This window comes from Plodia interpunctella, chromosome 11, assembly GCF_027563975.2.
Source record: "Plodia interpunctella isolate USDA-ARS_2022_Savannah chromosome 11, ilPloInte3.2, whole genome shotgun sequence".
NCBI classification, from domain to species: Eukaryota; Metazoa; Arthropoda; class Insecta; order Lepidoptera; family Pyralidae; genus Plodia; species Plodia interpunctella.
Window position 1 is genome coordinate 2,536,380 of NC_071304.1, and position 25,810 is coordinate 2,562,189.

Sequence of the window (25,810 nt, forward strand, 5' to 3'; positions counted from 1 at the left end):
TAACTTCCCATATCCTCTGATTAGCAATTCACAAAATTCCCACTTTCCAAAATACCTACCTACTCTTCTACATCGTTCGATAGTATTGTTTGATAAAAATGCAGCGTACGGGTTGCACTTACTTGGTCGCCAAATGTCCCTAGTCCCTTTCGCAGTGTCTCCCTGTCAAAGTGACGCTTCGTCGCATAATTAGGAATTTGGCCCTTTCATCGTTTGGCTAAACGATGAAGCTATAAAATTAAAAAGTGAAGTACCTAAATATTAATTTTATTGACTTTACAACCGCCTTGCCGCAAAATGTCCTTTACTTAGTGAAGATATTTACCTATATTGAAAAGGGCGCAGTTTAAATATACTATACATTCTGCTAAGCGCCACTATTACATTTTGCGAAAGAGGCATTATGAGACCAAAGATTACGATTACGTTTCATTGCATTGCTAGAAATAAGCGTAGCAACGTACGAAATATCTACGAATTCGAGCCACTTAAGATCTTAAAAGGAAACTAATTAGCCCCCATTTGGTAATAATATGAAAGTAATTTATAATAAAGTATAACTTATTATATGAAAGTAATTTTGTTGTACCACCACATATCAACACATCCAAAGTTATGTCAACGGAAAGGTGGCTTCTCAATTTAAACATCGAGCCACCTATTAGATCTCAGAAAGTAGTTGGTGTAGTAATAAGTAGTGAATATTCCTGAAAATGATTCTTTTGTATAAGTCGCGACTAAAATCTCAGTCCTATGCTGTATACATTCAAGAATATACACAGATTTTAAAGCAACTCCTCAATCCAAAAAAAGAGCATCTGGATCACTATAAAAGCACACATATTTAATTTTGTTCCACTATGTTATAGTTCTAATTATCCAAGCGTTTAGGTACTAGGTATATAAGCTAAGCAGACTAAAAAGGATTTTATTTTATGCGAATAAAATAATAAAATCCTTGATAGGAACACCAAGAGACATCAATAAAAACATATATTTTCTGTTTACATTTTTATTTTGAACATCACAATATCTCTGTAATAATTACAATAGAAAGCAGTATTATATAAACAGTTTAAAATTAAACATAAATAAAGATCTGAAATAGACTTACATAATACAATATTTTGTTTGCCAATAATGTTAATATCTACATTAAAAAATCCACTATTGTAACATTGGGTACACCGTTAAAGCGAGGAAAGTAATTTAAAATTTTTGTAAAATCTCTTGTTCGATAAGACCTTCGATTATAAATAAGACAATATAAAATATGTAAGTGGATTCCTTAAGCTAAATGATACATAAACTTGTTGCCGTGACCTTAAAAAATTTCAAATAAATAGGTACATAATAGATTTCATTATTTTTGGTATAGAATTGCAAGTCAAGATATGAGTGAAACTAACAGGCAGTAATTTGTTAGTGGTAACTCTTATACAGTTAACATTAAATACTTATAGATATGTATACAGGATGATTTCTTATACATTGGCATTATTTTATCTACATGCTCAGTGGTACTGAACAACTTTTCGTATAGAAGCAACCTTGAAATCGCGAAAAAAAATCAACTGATCCATACATTTTCCACAACTTAGGTATTTAATTTTGTATAGAACAGCTGATTTTTTTTCGCGATTTCGCAGTTACTCCCATACTAAAAGAAGTTCAGAATCATGGACTGAGCATGTAGACAAAATATTGCCAATGTATTAAAGTCACCCTAAATTAATATTTTGCGAAAACTGAAACCTATAAGAAAAGTGCAATGAGTCCAAAATACTTTTCAACTAATCGCGAAAAAAGGAATGTGCCAATAAGTTTATAACGGCTCAATATAGCAGTATTTTAAAAAATCTGAAATTGTACTTATTAGATTGAATTATTCTTTCGACCGATGAAATCCTGTCAAAATCAGCAATAAAATTAATTTTGAATTGTATCTATATCAAATTAAAGTTTTTTAATCGAAAATTAAACTACACTACCTACACATACTATTTAGAAAGTGTGCTTCTCGACTTACAATGACTGAAAACTTAATTCAAATAAAACTTGTCAGTCAAATGAAGACATTAACATAACACATTAACATTCTATCACTCCATACACGAACACAATCTTACAACAGTTGTATTCAAATCCTTAAAACATTGCTAATTTGTGCATCCTATCAAGATCCTGATGACCAAATGTTAAAAAGTAATCCTTTCATCCCCGAGTGTTCCTACGAAAATAGTGTACAAATTCTAAAATTGATATTCAAGAAATGCATAGAAAATTAGTAAATACTCAACGGCGGCAGTGAGTAGGTTCTGTTTTTGGGATGATCCGTGTTTACATAAATACGGAATAATTTAATCTATGTCTGTAAGTATTAAATTTTGGACAACAAGGCTCTTTTCACTTTATTATTAGTGTCGGGCTGGCTCTAACTCGATAAGATAAAATAGCATAATAAAATACAATAGCTGTCACAACTTTCAAACTATAAATAAAAGTACACGCTGAACTTAATTTTAAAAAAATCTAATATTACTAAGGTGACGGGTTTATATGAGTTTTGACATTGATTCGACGTCGAAACTTCATACAATTTATAAGTTGTTCTACATTGATCCGTCAAGGTGACGGAGGAATACGATACGCAACGGAGCAATGGGATATGGCGCTTAAACGTCTTTTTTTGTTTTCCGCTTTAATCATATAACTACATATGTATTAACCTATCGAGCGCAGAGATAAGACAAGAGAGATGGGACTTAGCACGAACCTTTTTATATAATGTAGCTAACGTTGCCACATTCACATGGATGAGATGAATGTGGTCAATTTATCACGATCCTTTTTGGCGCTCGCGTCCGCATAAATGTTCCCAATAGAAATTTATCCTTAATTACTGAGAAAATAAACGCTTAATTTATATTGGCATAGAATTCATTAATATCTAACTGGACTAGTTCCCGCTTATTCCTAGTTCGAAAATGACCTAAAGCATGGATCTAAGTGCATTTTTGTAGGAACTCTGTTTTGTTTTTAAATAAAAAATAGGTTCTGGGCAGTTCGGTCAGCTTTGTTCCTAATTTTGAGACAAAGGTATGTTTACAAATAGTTACGACACCCAACCTCTTAATTATAAAAATATCCACACTACGTTATAAGTACTTTCTCCTACGTAGTAAATAACGATTTTATATTTTGTACCTCTCAGAGAATTCTATATTTAGTTATAAAATATTTATTCGAACTGCTGAATATAGATGTGATAGTAAAATTATATTTTAAAAGTATGGAATCGACAATGCCTATCTTTCCTCGACTTAATCTTTCTGTGAAGACCCATGCATATATAATGAATTACCACAAATACATACAATAAAACTCTAAAATTAACAATCGCAATCTTAATTAATACAAATCTAAAATACTTTAAAAAATTACACAAAAATTGTTAAAAAAAAAACCATAACTAAGCGTATTTAATGGGCGTTGTGCGTTGTATGAGATTTATAATGTTGCAACTTGTTTTTAATAACAGTCACTAGTGAAGTTATGAACATTTGTACTTTGTCATTACTCTACATTAGAAAATTAAAACCGTAATAAGTTAAGGCCACAAATGTTACGATATTCTAGGAATGGACATCATACGTTTCACTGAACACATTTGTCATTGTCACAAACGCACACACTACAGTTTTCTATAGACAAATTCACACATGATTCACATAATTATCCTTGATATATTGTTTCTATTTTAAGTCGCTATGATTCACTTTCCTTAATGCTATCTTCGGTGGCTTTTCGAATGTCCGAAAGAGGGTTGCCATGCACCCTGAATCTGTAGATACACGTGTAGGTAGGGTTGCCATGATTACTCTCGACTCTTAGTTCTATGATGTCATACGCGACGGGGTAGTTCACCCCGCCAATGTTGGTAGTCTTGGGGTACTTCACTGGGAAATACTGTATGGATGTCCCGTTGGCGTCGTAGATATAGTCGCCGAACAAGTGAGGTTCTGGGTCCATTTCTCCGTGTAGGCCCTGTAATAATTTCATACATTTTTTTAGGATGTAAACTGAAAATAAATCTGAAGTTTCGAGAGATTTGGAAAATAATGAAATCTTTATACATTCGATCAGATAACTCCAGAATCTTCAAAAATCTATCTAGTTAGATAAATGCATTATTGTATTCTAAATAAAGTAAATGTTTTGTCAGAAAAATATTCTTATACTCTGCGTTACTTCAAAATCTTTAGTTATCATTAAAATCCTTTAGGTATTTATGATTATGAAGAGTACAGCAACTATATGAGAGAATGATGGTTGTCACTTACTTTAATAATGATGTCGACAGAAAATTATATTAAATCTGGTGGAAACACTAGCAAGCAAGCATACAAATATATTCTATTACAAAAGAACCCAGCACTGTGTGAACTGATTTAATTTTCTATTAGCAGGGTAAATATTATAATACCATAACCGGAGTAAAACCGGTGTAGTTATTTGGCCATATTAGTATATAAACATGCTATTTCACTAACACAAAACGTCATCCGCAATAGTCCATGCAACACACTTGCAAAAAAAAACTGTTATATTGCTGTTTTTATTCATGGAAACTAATTCTAATAGTTTACACTATTATATATTTATTATAATAATTCTTCAAATAGTATTCAGTTGAATAAACTCTTCCACTGAATTAACTTATTTTAAACAAAAAAAAAACAACTCGTAGACAAAATAGAAGAACAAGAGTTTCAAAACTTTTTTAAAAGTGGAACTAGGGTTACAAAAAATATATAATTATATTCTCAAGATTAGTGACTCTCACTTCCATTGCCTCTAATACTCGTACGTATAATATCTACCACACTACCAGCAAACAATTTAAAAGGCGTAAAAGGTATTATTGGGTATGGACTTTACAAGCTTTTACAAATTTCATTCAAGCAGTTGTTAAACAAGCCTTTTATTTTTTAGCGCATAACCCGGTAAAACAGGTGTACTCGTACTCACATATACAGAGAAGTTCTTCGGCGCCGACTCTATTTTGCCGTCGACGGCTAGCAGCCTCGACATGTGCTCCAGGGAGAAGCCAGTCACTTCGATGATGGCGTACGTGCGGACAACTGAAATTTTATTTTAATCTTGCAAAATTATCAGAATTTTGAAGATAACAAATATTTTGAAAACAACAGTGAGATGAAAACGTTGGTACGCCGAGTCGGACCAAAAATATTTATATTTATTTCATTCTGGTTTTTTTTTATTATTTGATGTTAGGCCGTAATAGAAATAAAACATCTGTGAAAACTTCAACTTAGTACTAAACTTCTCGTTTTACCCTAAAAAATAAAATGAAAGAGAGAAGGTAAGCTCACCCAGATACCCGGGGAAGCCCTGGAAGGCCCAGCATTCGGCGGGCATGGCGCCCGGCGTCAGCGCGAACCGCGGGGTCGTGTACACCCACCACACGGGCAGCCCCAGGATAGAATACTGTTTGGTCTTGATCTGGTACAGCTCCGTGCATTTCGTCGATACCACTTGGCCTCCTGGTTGAGAAAAAAATAAATTAAAAAGATATAAATATATATTAAAGTAATTAAGAAAATTGAAATTAATTAAAAATTAAGGCAAGACACTTTGTATTTTTTTAACAAAACACTACTTTGTAGTACACAAAAATAGTTTAGTAATACAAAAATAGTTTAGAGAACACATGTTTAGTCAGTAAATTACATAAGCTCGTATAAACTAACGAACTAGCAATAAAGAAATAGAAATTAAAGATTGTGAAATTTCTGGCAGCTTTTAAAGACATCACTCTTACATATTATAAAACAAAATTCTCTGCTGCGTCTTTTTGTATGATAGTATAGTTTGATGTAGATAGTGTGTATATAATTTATGTTTTTACCAGAACGAAGCCGCAATGGCCTCTGGCAAACTATAATAAAACGAAAAATACACTTACCAGCAGATTCCAGCGCGTAATCCACCAGTCCAGTCTTATCAGCATCATATACCTCCAACATACCAGCAACTATCTTCTTCACAGCTTCCACATCAAATCCAGTATTATGATGATGCACTTCCACTTCCCTCAAGTATTCCCTCACTTTCCTCGTCACTAGCTCCATCTGTCGGCGCTCAAACACACTAAGGTATTCCTGAATCATCAGCCGAATCTTGTCTTCATCCATCTCCGGTTTCCAAGAACTTATCAACCTTTCATGAATTTCCTGACTCAAGACCTGCATTTGCTCCTTAGTTAAATACTGATTGTCGAAATAAGTCTTCAATTTAGCCGCTATCGCTTCACTATTATCGTTCAAATTAAAAACTTGAATTAAATTCTGCTGTAAATATTTCAGTGAATATTGCTCAATCTGAGCTTCTAGGTTGTCGAAGTTGGACAATTTCTGGTCGATAGTTTTCAATTTTGTGTCAACGTTTATCGCCCAGTCTTCGAGAGCCGCCATTCGCTTCGACAAGTCAGGGTCTTGGACTATTTGAGGGGATTTGTATGTGTCTACTATCACTGGCGTTTGAGGTATAATTTGGTCCGAGTAGTTGTAACCTGAAAAACAAAAATACATTTATTTTAAAACCACCTAAGCGCTTCTTTCTCTGTCCTTCCCATATAGGAGACGCTAAAGTAAATTAAAAAATTAAAAATGAAAATCGGGGAAGGACAGAGTGATACGAATAAATAAAACAATGTACACTCACCTAAAAGTGTAGCGTGCGTCCACTTTCATATAGGTGATGATTTGACCTCTATCCTTCCCCGGTTTCGATAAATAAGAGCCATAGCAAACTAGCGATGTATGTACTATTTCTAACAAAAGTAGACATTTTATATTGCAGTATTCTGTCCTTAGTAGTACCCTTTCAACATCTTCGATTCACGTATCATTAAAGTTAATTCGGACAACAAATAACACGATTGAATTCGTCGCTAGGTTCGCTGGTGTAAAGTTCATTTACAAAACAAATCTGAAAGAATTTCTGAGAGACGGCTTTTAAAAAACGGCCATCCATACTAAAAAGGACCTCATTCGCCAGTGGCGCCAATTAGTGAGCAAAGAAACGGTAAGCCTCATTTCTATCTAGTCAGTTCTGGCGGTTATGTAAGTCAAAACGTTGCTGAAGATCGCTAGTTTGATACGGATTGGCAACAGGGAAGGATGTGGGATAGGATGGAAGAGAAAGACAGGCTACTTAGAAAAATATAATCATGATGAAATAAATCTGAACACATACATAACATAATTATGATAAAATTAAAATAAGCGTATGAATGCGCTCGGTGATCAGTGCAGTGTTGGTTCGATAAAAAAAAACATACTAATGTTAAACTACAATAAGTTTTTTTGGAAATTTTAATACAGACAAGGCGGAGGGTTTTACAAAATATTACACTCCAAATATCAATACCTAGATAAGGTAAAATGCTGTGTTGTCATTGGCCAATGATTTGACAGTAGCGTGACACATGTCAAATTTAATCAAAGAATTTGGGGCGCGGTACAAGCCGCCACCTGAGCGACAAATTCAAATGAGTGTTGAGTTGTTTGGACCTACTGTTTTACTTATAATTTATAAACAAAACAATAATGGGATCTGCCATACTAAACAAAACTATATTCAACAATGCACTGATCAAAATTACAACCAAAATGAGTTCGCATTATACACATTTCATATTTTTTCAATAATTATATAGCATTAAATAAATACAACTCACAGGGAACATTGAAAAAAATACAATTTAACTTATATTCTAAAGCAACCCCAAACTATTAATAATTAATGTTATATGAATTAAAAATAAATAGTACAGTTAAAGCCATAAAATCAAGTATTAAGGAGACTTGTTTTTGAGCGCTCATAAAATGTCTAGAGAATGCTTCGTAATGTTCCTTGTACAGTCAACTGCGTAATTTACCTGAATTCATTGGAAATTCGCGGCTATTACCGCCACATTATGTCCAATAAGGGTAATTTGACGATATGTAAATTTTTTACACGACAACATGTTACTGGGCTTGCCATAATGAGATAACTTTCGTCAATTTAACAAAATAAGGAAAAGATTTTAAACTATGACTCAATATGCATGACGAAGCATTTTCTACACGGCATTGAACCGACATGTTTTTTATTTGACACAAAGACATAGAAAACTATAGACAAAGGGTGAATGTAGCCACATGAGATAGACTAAACAATACACAGGTAGCTCGATAAGGGACAAAATATATTAGAGATCTGCCTCGTATATTTCTAACACGCGATTGTCTGTATTATATAAGCGAATTGGAAGACATGACGATGTCTATACTTTTCTCTGTTTACGATTTGACATTTCATACTTTCTGCTATAAGACAATTAATATTCAAGAATTATACAAACATAATATTAAAGTTTATGTAGGAACATTGCATTGAATAAAGTATTTTTTTTAACACATCAAAATTGTAACAAGGTAGTCAGATTATATAATGTCGCTTCCAACACGTTTTTCTTTGGTTTTTTTTTTCCATTTTCATTCTTCAAATTAAGCCTAATTTTTTTACATCTATTCAAAATCCAGAAGCGACATACCATTAGCTTTATAAATAAATGCGGGACTTCGTTGATAAATTACTTTTTTATGAATATGGAAGGTTCATCCATGGATATGGATTGTCCATTCACAAATCTCGCTTTATTCACTTATGTTTGGCGCATAAATATAATAATAATAATAGGCACCAAATTCTTTACAACCAAATAAAGTGGAATAACACGATTAAAGTAGTATTAGAAAAGTAATATTAGAAATATTTATGACTAGGGGGTTAGTCTTTTTTCATAATCTTTCTTTGTGTAATTTTTTTTTTTTATTTCTTAATAAAATAATTTGTACCAAAAATAATAATTACTATTTATAAAATTAAAACTCGAATGATGGCCACGTCATGTTAAGATAAGGTACGTTGTTAAAAAAATATTCATAGATCTAGGTTACTGAAAAGCCGTCAAATGCCGAAAAAATTTCCGTCGAATTAGTACTTATGCAAATAAATCAATTGAGACCACTTTTGTGGGATGGATATTCTAGATGGCATTTTTTTTTCGCCGCATAAAATGATACTACGCCCGTTTTTTTTGTAGATCCATGAACTCATCCTTGATTGACATGAAAGGATTAAAGCATCTATACCTAATAACATTAATATAACTGATGAAATAAATAACTGAAGATGGAATGGAAATTGTATCAATAATTATAATATAAAATAAATAAATTATTCGTCAATATAATATTTCGTGAATTCCACTGTTGAAATAAATTATTATGTGAATTATATAAAGCTATGAACAACTAAAATAGGCGCAAGAAAAATTGTTAAAATTAAATTCTATGGATGACTAACTAAAATAAAAACAATATTTTTCCTTTAAATAAATTCCGTATAAAATTAATTAAAAATATTGAAGTGTGTGAAAGAAAACATTTTTGATGATGTATCTTAAGACGGTTAATCGTAAAAATGTCTTCTATAAACAAGTGCTATGGTGCCATGTATGACATGCACCCAAAAAGATATATTATGAATCAAATTAAATATTTAAATAATTGCTATTTCTATGAAATTAACTATATCTGAAAAAATAACAAAAAATATGTTTTTAAGTACGTGAAGCCTACGTTCGCATTTAGAAAACAAACCTAGATTAAACAAATATTACCTCTTCATGTTTTTAAAAGCACTTTATTAAAAAATACATCAAAATCTTTCTCGTTACCCGAACCAATTTACTTTTAAACTACTGTATAAATCTACCAAAATATATAATCATTTGTAAATCACTTATTTCCCTTTCCTGATTTTCTAAATGCAAACATAATACGGTTAAGTATATAATCATCCAACGATTCCTCTCCAAAATCTTCTCACTTCTTCAAAACAGCTTTCCGCAACAACTTTCGCATAATCAGACGCATCGGACATTCTGTTCTGTACTATATCTTTATATTCCCTGTACGTCTTCGTCACTTCCGGCAGGTTGTCCCTTATATCCGGCAGGGTTATATTGATATCCGGCAAAGTCAAGTTGATCGGGATGATGTTTAGATCTGATAGCGTTATATTGGGTAGGGCGATTTTGGGTAGTTCTATTGCGGCGAATTCGGACAAGTCTAACTGGAAATCTGTAAAGTTTGGCATCGCCACACTATCCCAGTTCTCGTATGTATAGTGCGCTGAAATGAATTGCTTTGTCACAACCTATTTAAAAGGTTTCTTATTACATAAACAAGGAAAGACTCTCGAGAAAATTGTGAGAAAAGTGGGAAAACACATGAATGCTACCAGCTGAAATAAAAATATAACAACAGATCTTCGCTCTTGTATATTCCAATCGAAATTAAATTGGTGTACAAAACAAATTGACATATGAATAACATATTAATATCGGTAAAAGTTTTGATAGCGATACATGTATGTAGATTAATTTATTGCGGTATTTCAAGCAAGATGTCTTACGAGGCGACTAAGGAAAACATAGCCTAGACAGCAACAATAGCGTTATCAAGTAGGGTTAACGTCAGGCGGCCGTAAAATCACAGCCGAATCATTAAAACAGTTAAGGTTATTTTTCACGCTGACCCTAGGCTACACGTCATCACAGCCCCGAACGCAACCTCATCTCTGCATATGCAGAGATGAGAGATATATACCAAGTTGGTTCGTATCAATATTTACACCGATAGCTGGTATATCATATATAATAAGTATGTACATCTATACATACATAATCAAAATAAAAAATAAACTCACATCCATATCCGACAGCCGGCAACAGCAGCAGCAACAGCCACGGCCACCATCTCCTCTTCGCGACTTTGGTCTGTGAGCGCGAGTACTTCTCACTTGCGGACACGTGGTTTGATGTTACCTGTTAACAAATCAACACTTCAGAGCCGAATTCGAAGCTTCTATTCAACAAGTTAATTTTATAAACAAATTAAAAAAAACCCCGACTTTCAATATTCATTCATTCACATTTCGCTACAATTTTTGAACGGCTGAAACAATTTTGATCAAACATATCCAAGAACCAAAGCATAAAAATTAGCTATCAAATAAATAACTAAACCACCCGTTGATGAGCGATGGTGCCACGTACACAGACAGACTTAGTGGTCAAACTTATAACACCCCCCTTTTTGCGTCGGGGGTTAAAAATTAAACCTCCACAGTCACGTTTTTTTCATGTCAAATTTTAAATGATATAGTACTAGATTAACCGTGGCTGCACCCGTTTAAATTTCACACGGTACTTTTTTAGGGACGAAAAGACTTCTGACGTGATAATATAAGTAATCATTGTCCGCCAATTCTTATCCTCACATAAAGTGGTTATGTGGGGTCGGTACAGCATGATTCTCCTCTACTTCTCCCTGTCTGATGTTTTCATCCTTTTTAGCAATATCCTGATGCTAACCCACTCCATCTTCTGCCTTCGCCTACTTTTTTTAAAATCATTTTTTAAAATTGTGATAATATAAGTTACCGTTTCAGTGACAGTGGTGACGGTGGTGGTGATGACAGTTTTGATGATGGAGTACAGCCAGTAGAACGGCGCCGCCGCCACTGATGCTGTCCTGGATACGATTCCCGCTGGAACAGTAAATATATGGTTTAGATAAATTTTCGTTCCGATAAAGCGTGTGGTTCATAGAAAGTCCATATACTAGAAGTCGGTAACTGTTATATAAATATGTTTTTAATGTTGTATTCAATAAATGATAAAAAAGTAGTAGAGGCGACTGAGTGGGTATGGAGCTGGTGAGTGCTAGTTGAGTGACTACAAGTATATTAAACTAGCTTTTGCCCCCGGCTCCACCCGCGTGTATTTCCCACAGGAGCAGTTTTTTTTCGGGATAAAAAGTACCCTATATCCTTTTCCGTACTTCAAACTACTTGCATGCATATCAATAAGATTGATAGAATAGATAAAACGTGAAGAGGCAAGAAACTTACTTTCACATTTATAATATTAGTTGGGATTTCTCGTTGATTTACTGATGTATCAAAACAGTGTAACCACGCGTCTGCAGGGCAAATCAGAGAATCCACATACCCTGAGCTGGTCTTCTGTCAGTGTAAGGATACCGATGCGAAGGCCCCACAACCTTTCTGTAGGCGGAGCTGGTGGCCGTGGTGACGGTGGTCAGGATGGCCACCAGGAGACGCGTGAGGAGCCACCGCTGGTCGGGCTGGTGGTAGCCGCCGTTGCCGCGGAGGTAGGTGCCTTCGTCGTCTGAACTGTCTATGTTCTAGAGAAGAAGATATTATCATAAAACAACACGTCTGTCCATTACTATCATTTGCGAACGATTTGCTACGAAGCAAAAAAAAAAAACCAAAACTATGTAACTAAACTGCTCTTTGCGGGGTAGACAGGGCCCAGAGTTAAGAAACTCGAAGACTTTAGTTGTATGGCGGGTTTGTTGGTGGAATTGTGATTAGAGTGGTAGGAATGCATAGTCTTGGAGTAGGTTCAAAACCATGTTAGCGCAAGAAAACGCTATTCAGTTTACTGGCTTTTCAATTATTCAATATGATGGAGAGGGCCGGTGGCTGAAATGATAATGTTGACTCTCGGTACCTAAATCGTTTGACAGTGCTTGCCTGCCAAGTAGCAGAGACAAGGATATATATCACCATTGACAAAATCGCAAGAAAATGCAGGATTACAAGCTTTCCAAGTAGTCAATGTGATGACGCAGAAAGCCGGTGGCTGAAATCATGATGTCGACTCACGGTAAATCGTTTCCTGACAGCGCTGGCCTGCCAAGTAGCAGTGACGAGGCGGTCCACCTCATCAGCGGTGGTGTTGGGGCCTTGAATCCGGAATTGTGACAGCGACCGCCGAGACATGTTCGGCACCGCGACTTGTCCCGGCGCGAGCTCCACCCGGTCTTTCGACAGCGGCGAATATGTGTAGTCCGTTTTGGGGTATTTGCTGAAAGAAAGTCACATATATATTTAAAATCTGTTTCATAGATAACCTAATGTAACATATCAAACAGCTTTAAAAATGAGTCTCACATGTGTTGTGGATAGGGCTAACTGACCAATCATAGTATACGCAGTTTTATATAACAGTAAGTTTATCTGTCGGATTACAATATGTTGACCGGTGACCTTTAATATAATATAAAAATGTATTTATAATTATATAAAAAATGTATTTATAATTAATATTAGTAAGATTAATTGCTATCGTGTCAAACGGCTTTTCAGATTTTAATAAAATTATGTTAAAGGTTAAACTGCTTTATATCCAGAGATCACTACAGAAGCAAAGTCTTGAATGAGCCTGTTGGCAATATTATAAAATGTCTAAAATTGTAGTATCAGTTTTGGTTTGTAGGTTTAATTAAACCGCTTATCGAAAATTTGGCCATCACATACATAAACTAAACATTTTTTCCTCAAGATTCGAAACAAGTTTTATATAATGATCTATACATTTTGAATTTGCTATACAAATAAAGCATAAATAGTCAGATATGAAAATTCATTTCAACAGGACACATTTCATATACAGGCTTCTAAAATAATCGAGGATACAATTAGATTATTGAATGCCATAATTTAAATCGAAGTTAGAAATACTTATTGTTAAGAAATACCTAGTAATTAAATTCAAAAAATACCTGTACATTTCCACGTAACTTAATTCTCCATTACAATAATATTTAGCCTGTAAATTTTTCTTAAAAACAACACAGATTTACAGGAAACTCCATGAAAACCAACTTCATCTCGGTACTGAACGGTGATTCACAAGCATTCTATTTATAGCGTAACATAGTTTTACTAACGTTTAGCGTAGATTTTGATGTGCGAACATTATCTTGCTTAATTTACTAACTAATTAGTGTAGTAAGTGTCATAGAAGATTAGAAAATCTATGACATAGTTACCGCCGAAAAAAATATATTTAAAATAAGCAACAACATAAATGTTCTGGATCATGTAAGTATTGTTTAAACTTCGTCAAAAAGCAAAGCACACAACATTTTAGAATTAGCCAAAGCAAGGCCATTTTAAATAGTTTGTCTGTTAAAATAATTTCGAACGCTGATATGAATCAATTTGCATATTATACTATTAATAAGCTCAATGTAACAGATCACACAAAATATTAATTCTCAGAATTATAACTACGTTAGGATAATTTAAACTTGATTCAATGACTACTTGACGTGTCGATTTCAAAAGTATCACTTAGAGCTATCTGGGAAAACAAATTGGCGTAAAAAAACACAACAATCGCGAAAATTCACCACATTATTATGCTATTTAAATGCACAGTGCAAGTGCGGGCGTTTGACATTTGCGTGCGGCGCGAACGATGCAAATATAGAGTAATACATTATTGTGTGCCTGTCGGCCCGGTTTGGTGCTCACCAAATGTCTATGAGCATTGCGTTTCAATGGCCTAATAATATTCATGAATTTACCACAAGACCATGTATGGTTTATGCCTGGGCTAAAATTATGGGCAATTTTGTCCAGGCATAAACCCATCTTTGCAGGTATAATTATTATAAAGTTTACATCAATTATATAAATATTTTTATAGATTAGTTTACAGATTAATTATTTAAAAATAGATTATTAATTGCAAATATTTTTTGATATTTATATCGGAAGTACCGTTTATTTATACTAAATCAAATACCTAGTAGTAAGTGTTTCTCACCAATGACAAGTATGACATGATTAGGCAATTGTAAATATGTTTATACAGAACTAGCCACGCCCCGAAGCTTCGCACCCGTGGGAATTTCGGGATAAAAAGTACCAAATTTCATAACAATTAGGCCAGTAGATTTTTCGTGAAAGAGTAAGAAACATACATACACACATCCTGACAAACTTTCGCATTTATAATATTAGAATACGCCAATGGCTTCTTAAATAGTGGCTGTAGGCAATATAATGGTACAGAGTAATGCAAATCTTCTTAATTAAACATAAGAAAACTCCAAGAAACATACGGTTATCGATTGCATTTCTTTAGTTTTGAAGCAGTGGAATTTACAAAAAATTTACAATTAGTTTTTCTTAAATATGTCACGGCTTAGAAAAATACCTTCCCGTAAAATATACCTCATATACTTGAATATATCAACATTCCTTCGTCAGGACACGACCACCGTTAATTCAAAGTAAACTATTCAGTCTACCTGCTAAATTGTAATCAATATGTCTCTGTTAAAATATAAATCGGTTTTGGAACACAAGTTTGGTTAAGGAACTTCTTTTCAAAATTTTCTCTTTAATTGCAAGCTCACCTTACAGTAACGACTTGTGCGATCGTCTCCAAATCCACACATTTCACAACTGCCATGATAGTCACAATTAATATTTACTTACAAAAAAATAATAAACCTAAATTAAATGTCAAAATTAAGAGTATGTCAGTATTAAAACATTACTAAATAAATTAAAATATCGCGAACCAGCCAGCTGGTGTCACAGACAGTTTTACATTATTTTTTGTTTACCCTCATATGTTTCTGTTTGGGTTGACACAGCGTTGTTTTGGCGGGAAGTCATAATGCAATGCGCGCTATTTTTTGATTTTCAACAGAAACATCTTGTTGTGATTGGAATTTCCATATAAAAAAATAATATCAAAATTTATCTTTTTTTGATGAACTCTGTACTTGATACAAATGTGAGAATCTTAGGTTACATTATAATTATTAAATTTAATGTAGATAAGAGGCGCATTTGAAATTAGTATTCCCATGATTAGAAAAATGTTTTTGTATGCAATTTGTATTTCTTGCTTTTACTTCAAAGTTGTTGAAGTGAACAGTTTACTGGCCAGGTTATTGCATCTGTTTAAATTTATGGACGAAATTATCAATAAAAAGGCAATAAAATCAGCGGATGATTTTGTAACATGAATGCACATACTACTAAATCAAATGTAATAAACGCCAACGGAAGCCACTTAATCACTTCAAATTGCTATTTGGGCATCATATTCAGCTAAACAAGAGATTTTATGCTCTACATTTTGTACACAAAATTTGTGATCGGACTGGATTAATTTTGTTAATGAATCTGGTATTAACGTTCTTATCGTTATTTAAACAATTCAATCAGGAAGGAACAGGTAGGTACTTAAGTAGGGCTGTGTTCTGTTGAAAGGGTGTGAAAAAATTTTGGGCTCCAGGGTGTGAGGTTAAATCCCCCGTCGGTGGCGAGAGGTGTGATAATGGAATGTAGTATACTAACTTCCAGTACTCGCCCGCCATCTTGTACAGCCGGTAGGGCAGATGCTCGGCGCTCGGATCGCGGTCGAGCAGCGCGCTCGTGTCCGCGAGCGCTTGTTCGGCAAACGAACTGTCTGTCGAACATGCGCTGTACGCTGGGCTGCCGAAGCGGGTTGACCTGTAACATAATTTGAATATAGTATAAATTAAGGCCATATACGCACAATAACACATTTGTAGCAATTTCTTCTATTTCTTACCGAAAATAAATGATTTTGCCAAATTATGCCATACCAGACGAAGTATTATAGTTTTCTATTATACTATGTGGTCACAGTTAACTACACGGATTTTGGTGACCATGGCCAATCGGAATGACAGAGGTGGACTGGAGTGCAACTTTGTTTAAACTTCGTAGTAAAAAACTTCACACAATGTTAAGTTAAATGTCTGAAAAATAAGAGTTGAAGTGTACATCAATCTACCTTATCTGTATTTAGTATGGTCAGCATGTATATATAACAAACGAGTATGTTAAACTTTCGAAGGTCAGGCGCACGGAATTTCTGTACAAGGTGCACATCTCATATCTCTTTAATGTGTCGTAAACAAGATGTGTGTTACTGTAATGGATTCAACTCGTTTTCCTATTTTGATATATTTACGCTACGTATTTTTAAAGTACGTAGCGTACATATCTACAGGTGTTTAAACGATCTGTGTTAATGAATGAAAGGCTGCGGTGAAGTTTGTTGCGCCGCTTCTTCTTCATCTGCGCTTTGGAAGCCGGCAGTAGACTTAGTTTAAGTAATTTTTTTGACGTCAATAACTGATGTATATCATCCTAAATTGAATAAATAATTTTGAATTTGAATTCATTTCCATATTCCAACAAAGTTTTAAGCCGGTTTTACTAACGTCAGAAAATGTCAACTTTCACTAGTTGACTGTACTTACGTATCTTTCGTGTATTGATTTTCATTTATTTCAGTGATAAAACACTATAATAAACTTTCTTAAAAAAGCCGAAGAGACTCGTTCATCTGAGCGTTTTCACGGTGTCTTTCGCAGCCGTTGAGCGGCGGTACCCAGGGCCCGCTTTCCTACTTACAGACGCCAACGTGGGAACGTATAATATTGCAAAAATTCGCAAACTAGGTATATACTGAACTTGAGAATGTAGTTCAAGGTTTAGCTTGACGTCGAAATATTACAAAAAATTACGCAGTCTGAAATTAAATACACGTTTTTAATGACTATGATATTATGCTATTAAAAACAGAATACATAATTTACTTTAGCAGCATATGCCGTCATATTTGTATAGAAAAGTTTGGGTTTGAGCCAACTGTGCCGGAAGATTATAGTAAGTACATTGGTTAATGCTGGCTATACACCATTGGTAAACAGTTCGCGGATTTGTCATAAATAAAAGTTCTGATAGAAACTACGCAATGTTCGCGTCGACATCTGAGTTCGGATATAGTGTGTGCAACATAACGTTCATTCTGAATTCCATAACGATTTACATAATGTTTTCTATTGTGTTAAGTTGCACGTTCACTTTAGGTCACTGGTACTAATAATATATTTATGTATTTTTCAATGTCAAGTTTTCGTTGACGTAAGGCACAGTTTGTTATAAGTAGGCGTTTTTGTGATATAGGTGGCAAGTAAAATTACGTGGAATGCATATTGTAATTTAATACTATTGTATGTAGTTTTATTTAAGTCGATTAACATCATCAAGTCGAACATTGCCGCTGTACAGACCCTCATAGAGTGGGATAAGGATAGGTGAATGATGTATGTTGCTTCAATATATTATTAGGTCTTAGTGTTCTAGTTAGATGTCTTAAGTTATTGAAAACAAGTATCACTTTAAGCTTGTAGACACCATGATTTATATTGCAAAAAATACTTGAATAGATACACAAGATCAAAATGCGGGAATTGTTTTATTTTCTAACATATTTTCCACTTGTACTGGCCGAAAAGAAAGGTTTAGTAAAACGAGTATTTTTACAAAAATAACATTTTGCCAAAAGATTTTATTGTCGTAAGAAAGATCTGGTTGCATTCAACGGTCGACAATAAAATCATGCTTAACAATAATTATGTATTGTCGTGGAAACAAAAGCGACGTGGAAAATTTAAACTAGGACAAGCGGAAATTGGCGAAATTTAATTTGACATAATTAATTACAGACAGAAAAACATCGGGGCAGGTGAAACTAAATATAAGGTTGTAATAAAAGTGCTCACCTGTCGAGTGTCACATTGTGGGCCGTATGTATTGGGCTGAGGGTGAAGTCTCCGAAGCTGGTGTACCGCGAGGTGGTGGCCACACGCTCATATCGGCTGTTGATCTCGTTCTGTTGACAGATCACTCAAATTAGTATCTGTTGAGTGGTCGCACCAATTTATTCAAGGCTAATGGTTTATTGATCTGTAGTTGAGACGTAAAATAACAAGATGAGATATTTTAATGTCTTTAATAATAATTTAAATTAAACAATTTTAAAAAGACTGAAAGTATGTGAAGATTACTCTTTCACGTGAAATCTACTGGACGGATTGTTATGACATTTGGTACACGGGTAGAATATAACATAAAATAACACATAGGATACTTTTTAACACGAAATTCCCACGGGAGCGAAATCTCGGGACGCAGTTAGTATATAAATGAGAAAGTAAGTTCGTTACCACTGCACGCATATATTTGTAGTTTGAAGTACGGGGAAGGATATAGGGGTACCTTTAATCCCTAAAAATAACTGCTCCCGTGGGAAATTTACGTGGGCGAAACCGCGGGTAAAACTATGTATAATATCATAAAACGTATATGTCATATTACTATATTTAGAAACCACGTTTATCGTCCTATCATTGCAATAGTAATGAAAATGCTATGTCTTTGTCATCGAATGAAGTCACCGGCAACAGTTAGGCGGATAAAAACGCTGTGTTACGTTAAGAATTCGTTGGTAACCACTCCGTGAAATTATCCGAGTAATGACTCATACTTTTGGGCTTCGAGTTGGTAGGGTCTTTCACTTTAAGTGGGCCACGAGAAATGCTAGTTATTACTGATTTTACTAAAAAGTAAATAAAAATTTAGTAGTTTATGCGAAACAAAATAAAAGGCATTGGTTTCTGTTGAGGCTGCTTGTACTGTTAGCAGGTTGGACAAACAAATGTGATTTATCATTTAAATAGCGGCCCGCCTCGACATATGTCGGGTAAAACCTAATAAATTATACACCTATCGGTAAAAATCGTACAAGAATCAGTCCGGTACGTGACTGCAGACTACAGACGCGACAGAGGTACTTATTTTTATAAATGTAAGGATAGCTGTTGCTCACTCTCTAATTGTCTTCAAAAATGACCACAATCCAATGCGCCGTTTTGACGGCGAAAAAAGACAACAACACTTTCACATTTATACTTTTAGTCACAGATTTTAGCATGGATTGGATAGGAATGAACTAATAAAAAAAATAGTGCCATCGGAATATAGAACTTTTTTTGTTAGGGACGGAATCACGTCCCGATTTTGCTGCGTATTTCATGGCCACACGTGTATTGAGGAAGTGGTTTACAGCCGCACACGGCACGGAAGTTACCAAATAAATTAATTCTGATAAGAATGGTATACAACCTGAGTGAGTTAAGTACATATGTATAATGAACCAGATAATGATAAAACAGAAGATATGGTATAAACAGGGGATTGTGTATGTGAACTGGAAGGGGGTCTAGCCTATGATATTTATGTGACAATATTGTATTTTATCAATACCAAATGTTAAGTGTAATAAATACCCTTAATACACTTGTCCTGTACATAAAACAAAATCCCCCTCATCGCGTCTAAGCTCGTAAAATTCATTATTAAAAAACAACGATATTGAGTGTTTGAGAAAGATTTAGATTTATTAGTAGGGAACAATACAGTGTACATAGCACTGCTTTTTATCAAGCTAGGCTCAAACAATGTTCAGTCATGATAAGAAAAGTTAAAACTATTGATTGTTTCGTACGATAGCTCTAACTGAAGCCATTCTTCAGGGCCAATACGACGCAGTTCTTTCTAAGAATTTGATCTTCCAATAGAATTCCGGGAATGCCCGAATACCAACGGATTTCGCTCAAAAATACCTGAACTAAAATTTGAGGAATCGAACTAAAATAAATTTCTTAAGTGCTTTCTTTAAAAATGAAGGAAGTCGTTTAACAAAATTTATGTCACATTCCATTTAATCTAAATATGTTTACAAAACATCCCTTCATAAACTTAACACTTTTGACCACGACTGCTATAGCAGTTACTGGTAATTTGGTTTAAAACGACTGACCTTATACGACCGCAAAATCATCTTCAATGCACAAAAATTCAAACAGATACTCCCATATCGATTCCTCCACACAAAATAACCATCTCATAGCAACGTTTTAGAACGTACCTCGCTCCTATGCCACCCTGGTACCTCCTAAATACGGCGCACCGCTTATTTAGGTCAAGATTCGGATAATATTCAATTAAAATACTTTTTATCCACTACACAATCACGCACTGGACCTTTTCAAAGGCGCAACTGAAACACAGATGGCTTGTAATAATACCATATGTGTAGCCGGCAATTTAAAAATAAACCGACGCGGGGGAAGTAGGATTCTGGTTATATTCAGTTACATTTATGGGTTCCTGTTGGAAGTGCACCCAATTTAAGATAATGTTTGATTAATATTACTTTGTTTAAGGTCAGAATAAGTAGATATAGCATTATGGTTTCTGCTCTGATTCAGCTTCCTGATAAGAGACATTTAAATTTAATCAGAAATGATTTCTTTAGTGATAATAATAAGATTCAATTTAAAAGGGCTTCTGCTTCAGGAAATAGTGCACTGGTGGGTGGGCAAATTCAATAGTTTCATTGTTATTGATGCTCGCGCTATAATTATAATCTAATTAAGATTGGTGGTCCATTAACTATGGCCGTTACAGCTAAAATGTTGTATAAATAGAACATGCTATCAGTATCACGCTAGCATTCCATTTGAAAATGTTTTAAATGTAAGAGTACATTAGTCTCATTGAAAGTGGCATTACAGGGAGCCTTCTGCATCAGACCAGCAACCTTTTCTGCTCTTAAAAAGTTTAGAGTGAGTCCCACTCCAACTAAGCCACCACTAGGGTTTAAGTTTAAAGTAACCCACTCATCATAAACTGAACTAATCCTGTGAAATTCTGGGATGTCTTCATGAGCTGAAGGTAGAACCTTTTTACTGTCTAACAAAGTTTTTTATTTAAATTGACTGAATATATCTTTTATTCTTTTACCTAAAATAGATTTTATGTTAGCATTCACGTACAATTTGTGTACTCTCGTAAAACAGTAGCCTAATGTGCAGCGTAACCTTGTTCCGTGAATTTGAGGGTCACGCGCGTGACGCAAACATATGCGCAAGCGCAGCGTAGTATCGCATCATAATGCAATTAGAGTACAGAAAAATACGTACATCGTATGTAGGACCGGTGAATAATTAAAAATATTGTATGAAGAAGGGAACTCCCCATTTTTTTGTTGACAATATTTTAAACATAGGATCGGGATTTACATAAAATCCTGTGTATTCGATATGCAAAAAGATTCAGCCGAAGATTTATAATTTTTATCTTATGTGTGTTTTGTTTTTGTTTGTTTTGATTATTTATGCGATGTTAGTTAACGTCGATCATTAGGGTTTCTATAGCATTTTATAAATGTTGTCCTCCAATACTCAAGCGACACATCTGTGTTCATTTCTTTTACGCTCAAATGCTACAGTTTTAAAATGGATGCGGCGGCGCGCCTTCTATCTGTCCGCACTAAATATAACAGTCTGATTCAAAGGAAATTTGTTTTTTTTTTTTGCGGTTTTTGCATTCTTCATATAGTTTCAATTCAAGTCAAGGCAAAAGTGTGTAATGTTTCTGGGAATATTTTTTCATTTGCATATTTTAATGTATCTGAAGTGTTTCAGAAAAAGCAAATATTCAATTATATATTACTTGTCTTACAAATCAAAATATATATTACTTGTAACTACTATTGCATTACTCATATACATATATGAACAAAACAGAAAAGAAACAGTACTTAAAGGTATTACTATAAAGTCTGTTGACAGCAACTTTTGAACATAAAATTGAGTCATTTCACGCTGTTCCTTTTATCTTTTACTATGTATGTTTATGATATCCAAGATAACAGGTACACTTTCCTTTTTAATAAATATTATAATATTGGAATGCTTACCTGAAAGATCTCTTTAGACACATGTCCTTTCTCAGAGTTATCCTCAGATGAATAGTCCGAAGTCTTCACCTTCTCAGACCGAGTGGACTGTCGGGTGCGGTGCGCTAATGGTTCCTCATCATCTATCTCTATAATAGGCTCGGTTGAAGTCACCTTATTTGTTGAATGTAGCTGCCTGGAAATAAGAATTGACAGGAAATACAGCTTTTTATTGCAGTCCTAACTATAATGTTATAAATGTGAAAGTAAGTTTGTTTGTGTGTAACTTTATCTACTTGAAATTTTTCATACATGAAGTTTAAAGTATGGGGAAAGAACACATAGGATACCTACCTTTCATCTCGGAAACGTAAATTTTACCGTAAGAAATTTAGGCGGGCGAAGCCGCGCGTGTTAAAGCTAGTATTATAACCTGTGCTCTTACTTACAAATCAGCAAGACTGCTTTGTTACAATAGAAACTTTTTATTGAGTAAAATTACAATAAGTTAAAAAAATATTCTTAAAAAAATAAGTAACTATTACTTTTGCAAATAAAAGAACGAAACTCACAAGGTTATGTATCTTTAACTGTTACTTATCAATTTGATAAATTAATATGAATTTAGTTATCTGAAGGAAAACAATATTTTATTGGTGGAAGTATAAATTAATTATCATAATCTGCTCTATAAACAAATGGCAACACATCTATAATTGTTTCATTATAGATGTGTTGCCATTTTTCATTTTTCAGTCATTATAATCAGAAATCTAACCCTATTGCAATTCTTTATAAATGTGCTCTGTATATTTTGTTATATTCTCATAAATTTCTAAAAAGTATGAAAATGTTTAAGAAAAATTTGCCAAACAAGATTTTTCTTTATTAAAAGAATATTTTTAAGAGAGTTTCATATAACAACAATTAAGTTGTAATCTATACATATAGTACTATAAACTATAATAGTACTTTTTAGTACAAGTTTATAGAAATCAAGCCAACATTAGAGCCCCTATATATGAGCAGATCAAATAGAATGGTGTTTACACAGTATGTCACAATAGGCCCATGAGCAACCTTGCAAGTTTATAGATCCATGACATCATAGACTAAGTCCTTGTTCAATGTTCACCTTAATACTTTAACCTTGTAATTGTTTTGTGATTTACCAAATTTGAACACTCTGATATACCTATTTCATGCATTGAATTAATTGTCATTGATAGCAGCTTAACAGCAGAAGTAACAACCAGGACAAAACTTGTGAGAGAGTAATCTCTCACAAGTGTTGTCCTGGTTGTTACTTCTACTGTTAAGTGTTGGTACCTGGCTTATTATGTATTCACTATTATGGACATAATAATGCTCCATAGGTACAATATAAGTTTAGTGTAGGCTATTGAGTGTTGACCATTTATATATTCAGCTTCATATAGACAGACACTTCATGTGTTGAAATATAAGGTTAAGTTGATAACACATAGTTAATGTTATAATTTGAATTTGGTGAGTTATAATTGTAACATACTTACCAAATAGAAAATACTTGTGAAAGAATAACAGAACATTGACAATGAAAAACAAAATGCTATTGCATAAAACATTATGCAAGCTAATGAATAATCAGTATTGACATTAAAATTTGTGGTTTGAATAAATAGTACTTTTGTCTCAAACTAGGAAGAGATTTTTAAATGGTTTTGATATGCATCACACATGCTTTTCTCCAATTTTGAAAATAATAATGAGATGAAAAAATTCTGGAATAGGGCAGGAAATAAACCCACTACCCTGTCTATACGGGACAGTGCTCTAAACCCACTTGGTTCCATAATTTTTCATCTCACTATTTTTAGGAAGAGACAATTCAGGTACATACAATAGGTAAGTACTGCTTGATCTTGAATGAATTTTTTGTAGCTGGACATGCTTGCGTACATGATCTTAGTATCACTAGTATCAGGTAAACAAATATACCTCTCATTGTTGACGAAAATCACTAAAATCGTTGATGTTCTCACATGGTAAACATAGATTATATGTAAACAATTTTTTTTTTCACAGAAAACAAGATGTTGCTCATTGAAAACGTGTATCTAGATGTGAATGGTATTTTAATCTGTGGATTAACATCCTCTCATTGGTTCAGTAGATAACATAGATAAGGCTTGGGATGAAAAGATAGGTACACAAGTAATCAGAAACAATGAGTTTCTGATTACAATCACATGTTAAAACACTTCTGATATTGAGATAAAGTATAACTCATGCTAACAGTTGATTAGATCAGAATAATGTAATTCTATTAATAGGTAAACACATGGTACATACACAGAAAGATTTTGATGTTGTTTTTAATAAAAGGAAGTATAAGCATGACTGTCAACCTCACTTTCGTAATTCCAATTTAAACTTATCATATTCGTATTATTATAAATAGGGTATCACATATCAAATTTTAAAGAAGATATTTGATAACAAAGTAATAAATTACTTACTTCACGGGGGTGCTCCTTCTAATTGGAGTTTTCCTTCCAGACTTGTGGTGCGTATGATTATCGGGCTCATTACAATTCTCCCGATCGCAGCTAGACCTCAAAAAGGGAGTCTTTGAGCGCGACCTTGACCGCAATTCCGAAACCGTTGGATTCTCCATGCCTTCAACAGTCCCTCCCTCAGTATCACAACACTTCCAAAATTTTCACATGCAAAACAAGCGAAGGGCCCTGACCCATTTCAAAAACCGGTCCAAATGTAAATTAGTTCACAGTTTTAGTATGCAAAGATTGTTGCACAAGGAAATCTATTTCTGTGGTTTCGTGAGATGCCGCCAAAAGTAACGTAATGCAGTCCAGTCGCTGTTATATATAATTAATTTTACGTAATTAATAAACACAGGGGGTTCACACAACTCATAAAATCACGAATATATCAAAAGAACGTCTTGCCGAGGTTGATAAAACGCGAACATTACAATAATTGTAAGAAAACCTTAATTTCGTAACATCACCATCACAATCGCTAAACATAAACTGATGACGTCATCAGCAAAAGACGTTACGAGTTAAGTTGCCATAACAAAATTTCTGATATTTATTTGGTTATGGCAATATAAAGAAGACTATTCATTATTTTTGTTTTCTTTTTCATTTATTTATTCGATAAACTAAAATATAATGATTATATTTCAATGTTTTGTTTCAG

The 25,810-nt window shown here is 33.9% G+C and overlaps 1 protein-coding gene across 1 annotated transcript; it reads right to left on the reverse strand.

Moving 5' to 3' along the window:
* Positions 1 to 996: 996 nt before the first annotated feature.
* Positions 997 to 25,655, reverse strand: LOC128673737 (klaroid protein-like). Its single transcript, XM_053751791.2, has 12 exons — positions 25,105 to 25,655; positions 22,625 to 22,799; positions 18,582 to 18,691; positions 16,339 to 16,494; positions 12,838 to 13,039; positions 12,155 to 12,350; positions 11,585 to 11,691; positions 10,849 to 10,966; positions 5,990 to 6,595; positions 5,397 to 5,567; positions 5,032 to 5,144; positions 997 to 4,047 (listed from the first exon to the last, which is right to left on the reverse strand). The coding sequence occupies exons 1-12, from the start codon at positions 25,260 to 25,262 to the stop codon at positions 3,769 to 3,771; spliced, it is 2,391 nt and encodes a 796-aa protein (XP_053607766.1). The 5' UTR covers positions 25,263 to 25,655; the 3' UTR covers positions 997 to 3,768.
* Between the last annotated feature and the right edge of the window lie 155 nt (positions 25,656 to 25,810).

What these genes read in the sequence shown, in the direction of transcription:
- LOC128673737 (XM_053751791.2), bottom strand. Translation starts at nt 25,262, where the DNA reads ATGGAGAATCCAACGGTTTCGGAATTGCGGTCAAGGTCGCGCTCAAAG. An exon ending in TGTCTAAAGAGATCTTTCAG is followed by an intron (nt 18,692 to 22,624) that starts GTAAGCATTCCA and finishes ATCTGTCAACAG; the next exon opens with AACGAGATCAACAGCCGATA. An exon ending in TCACCACTGTCACTGAAACG is followed by an intron (nt 10,967 to 11,584) that starts GTAACTTATATT and finishes ATTTGTTAACAG; the next exon opens with GTAACATCAAACCACGTGTC.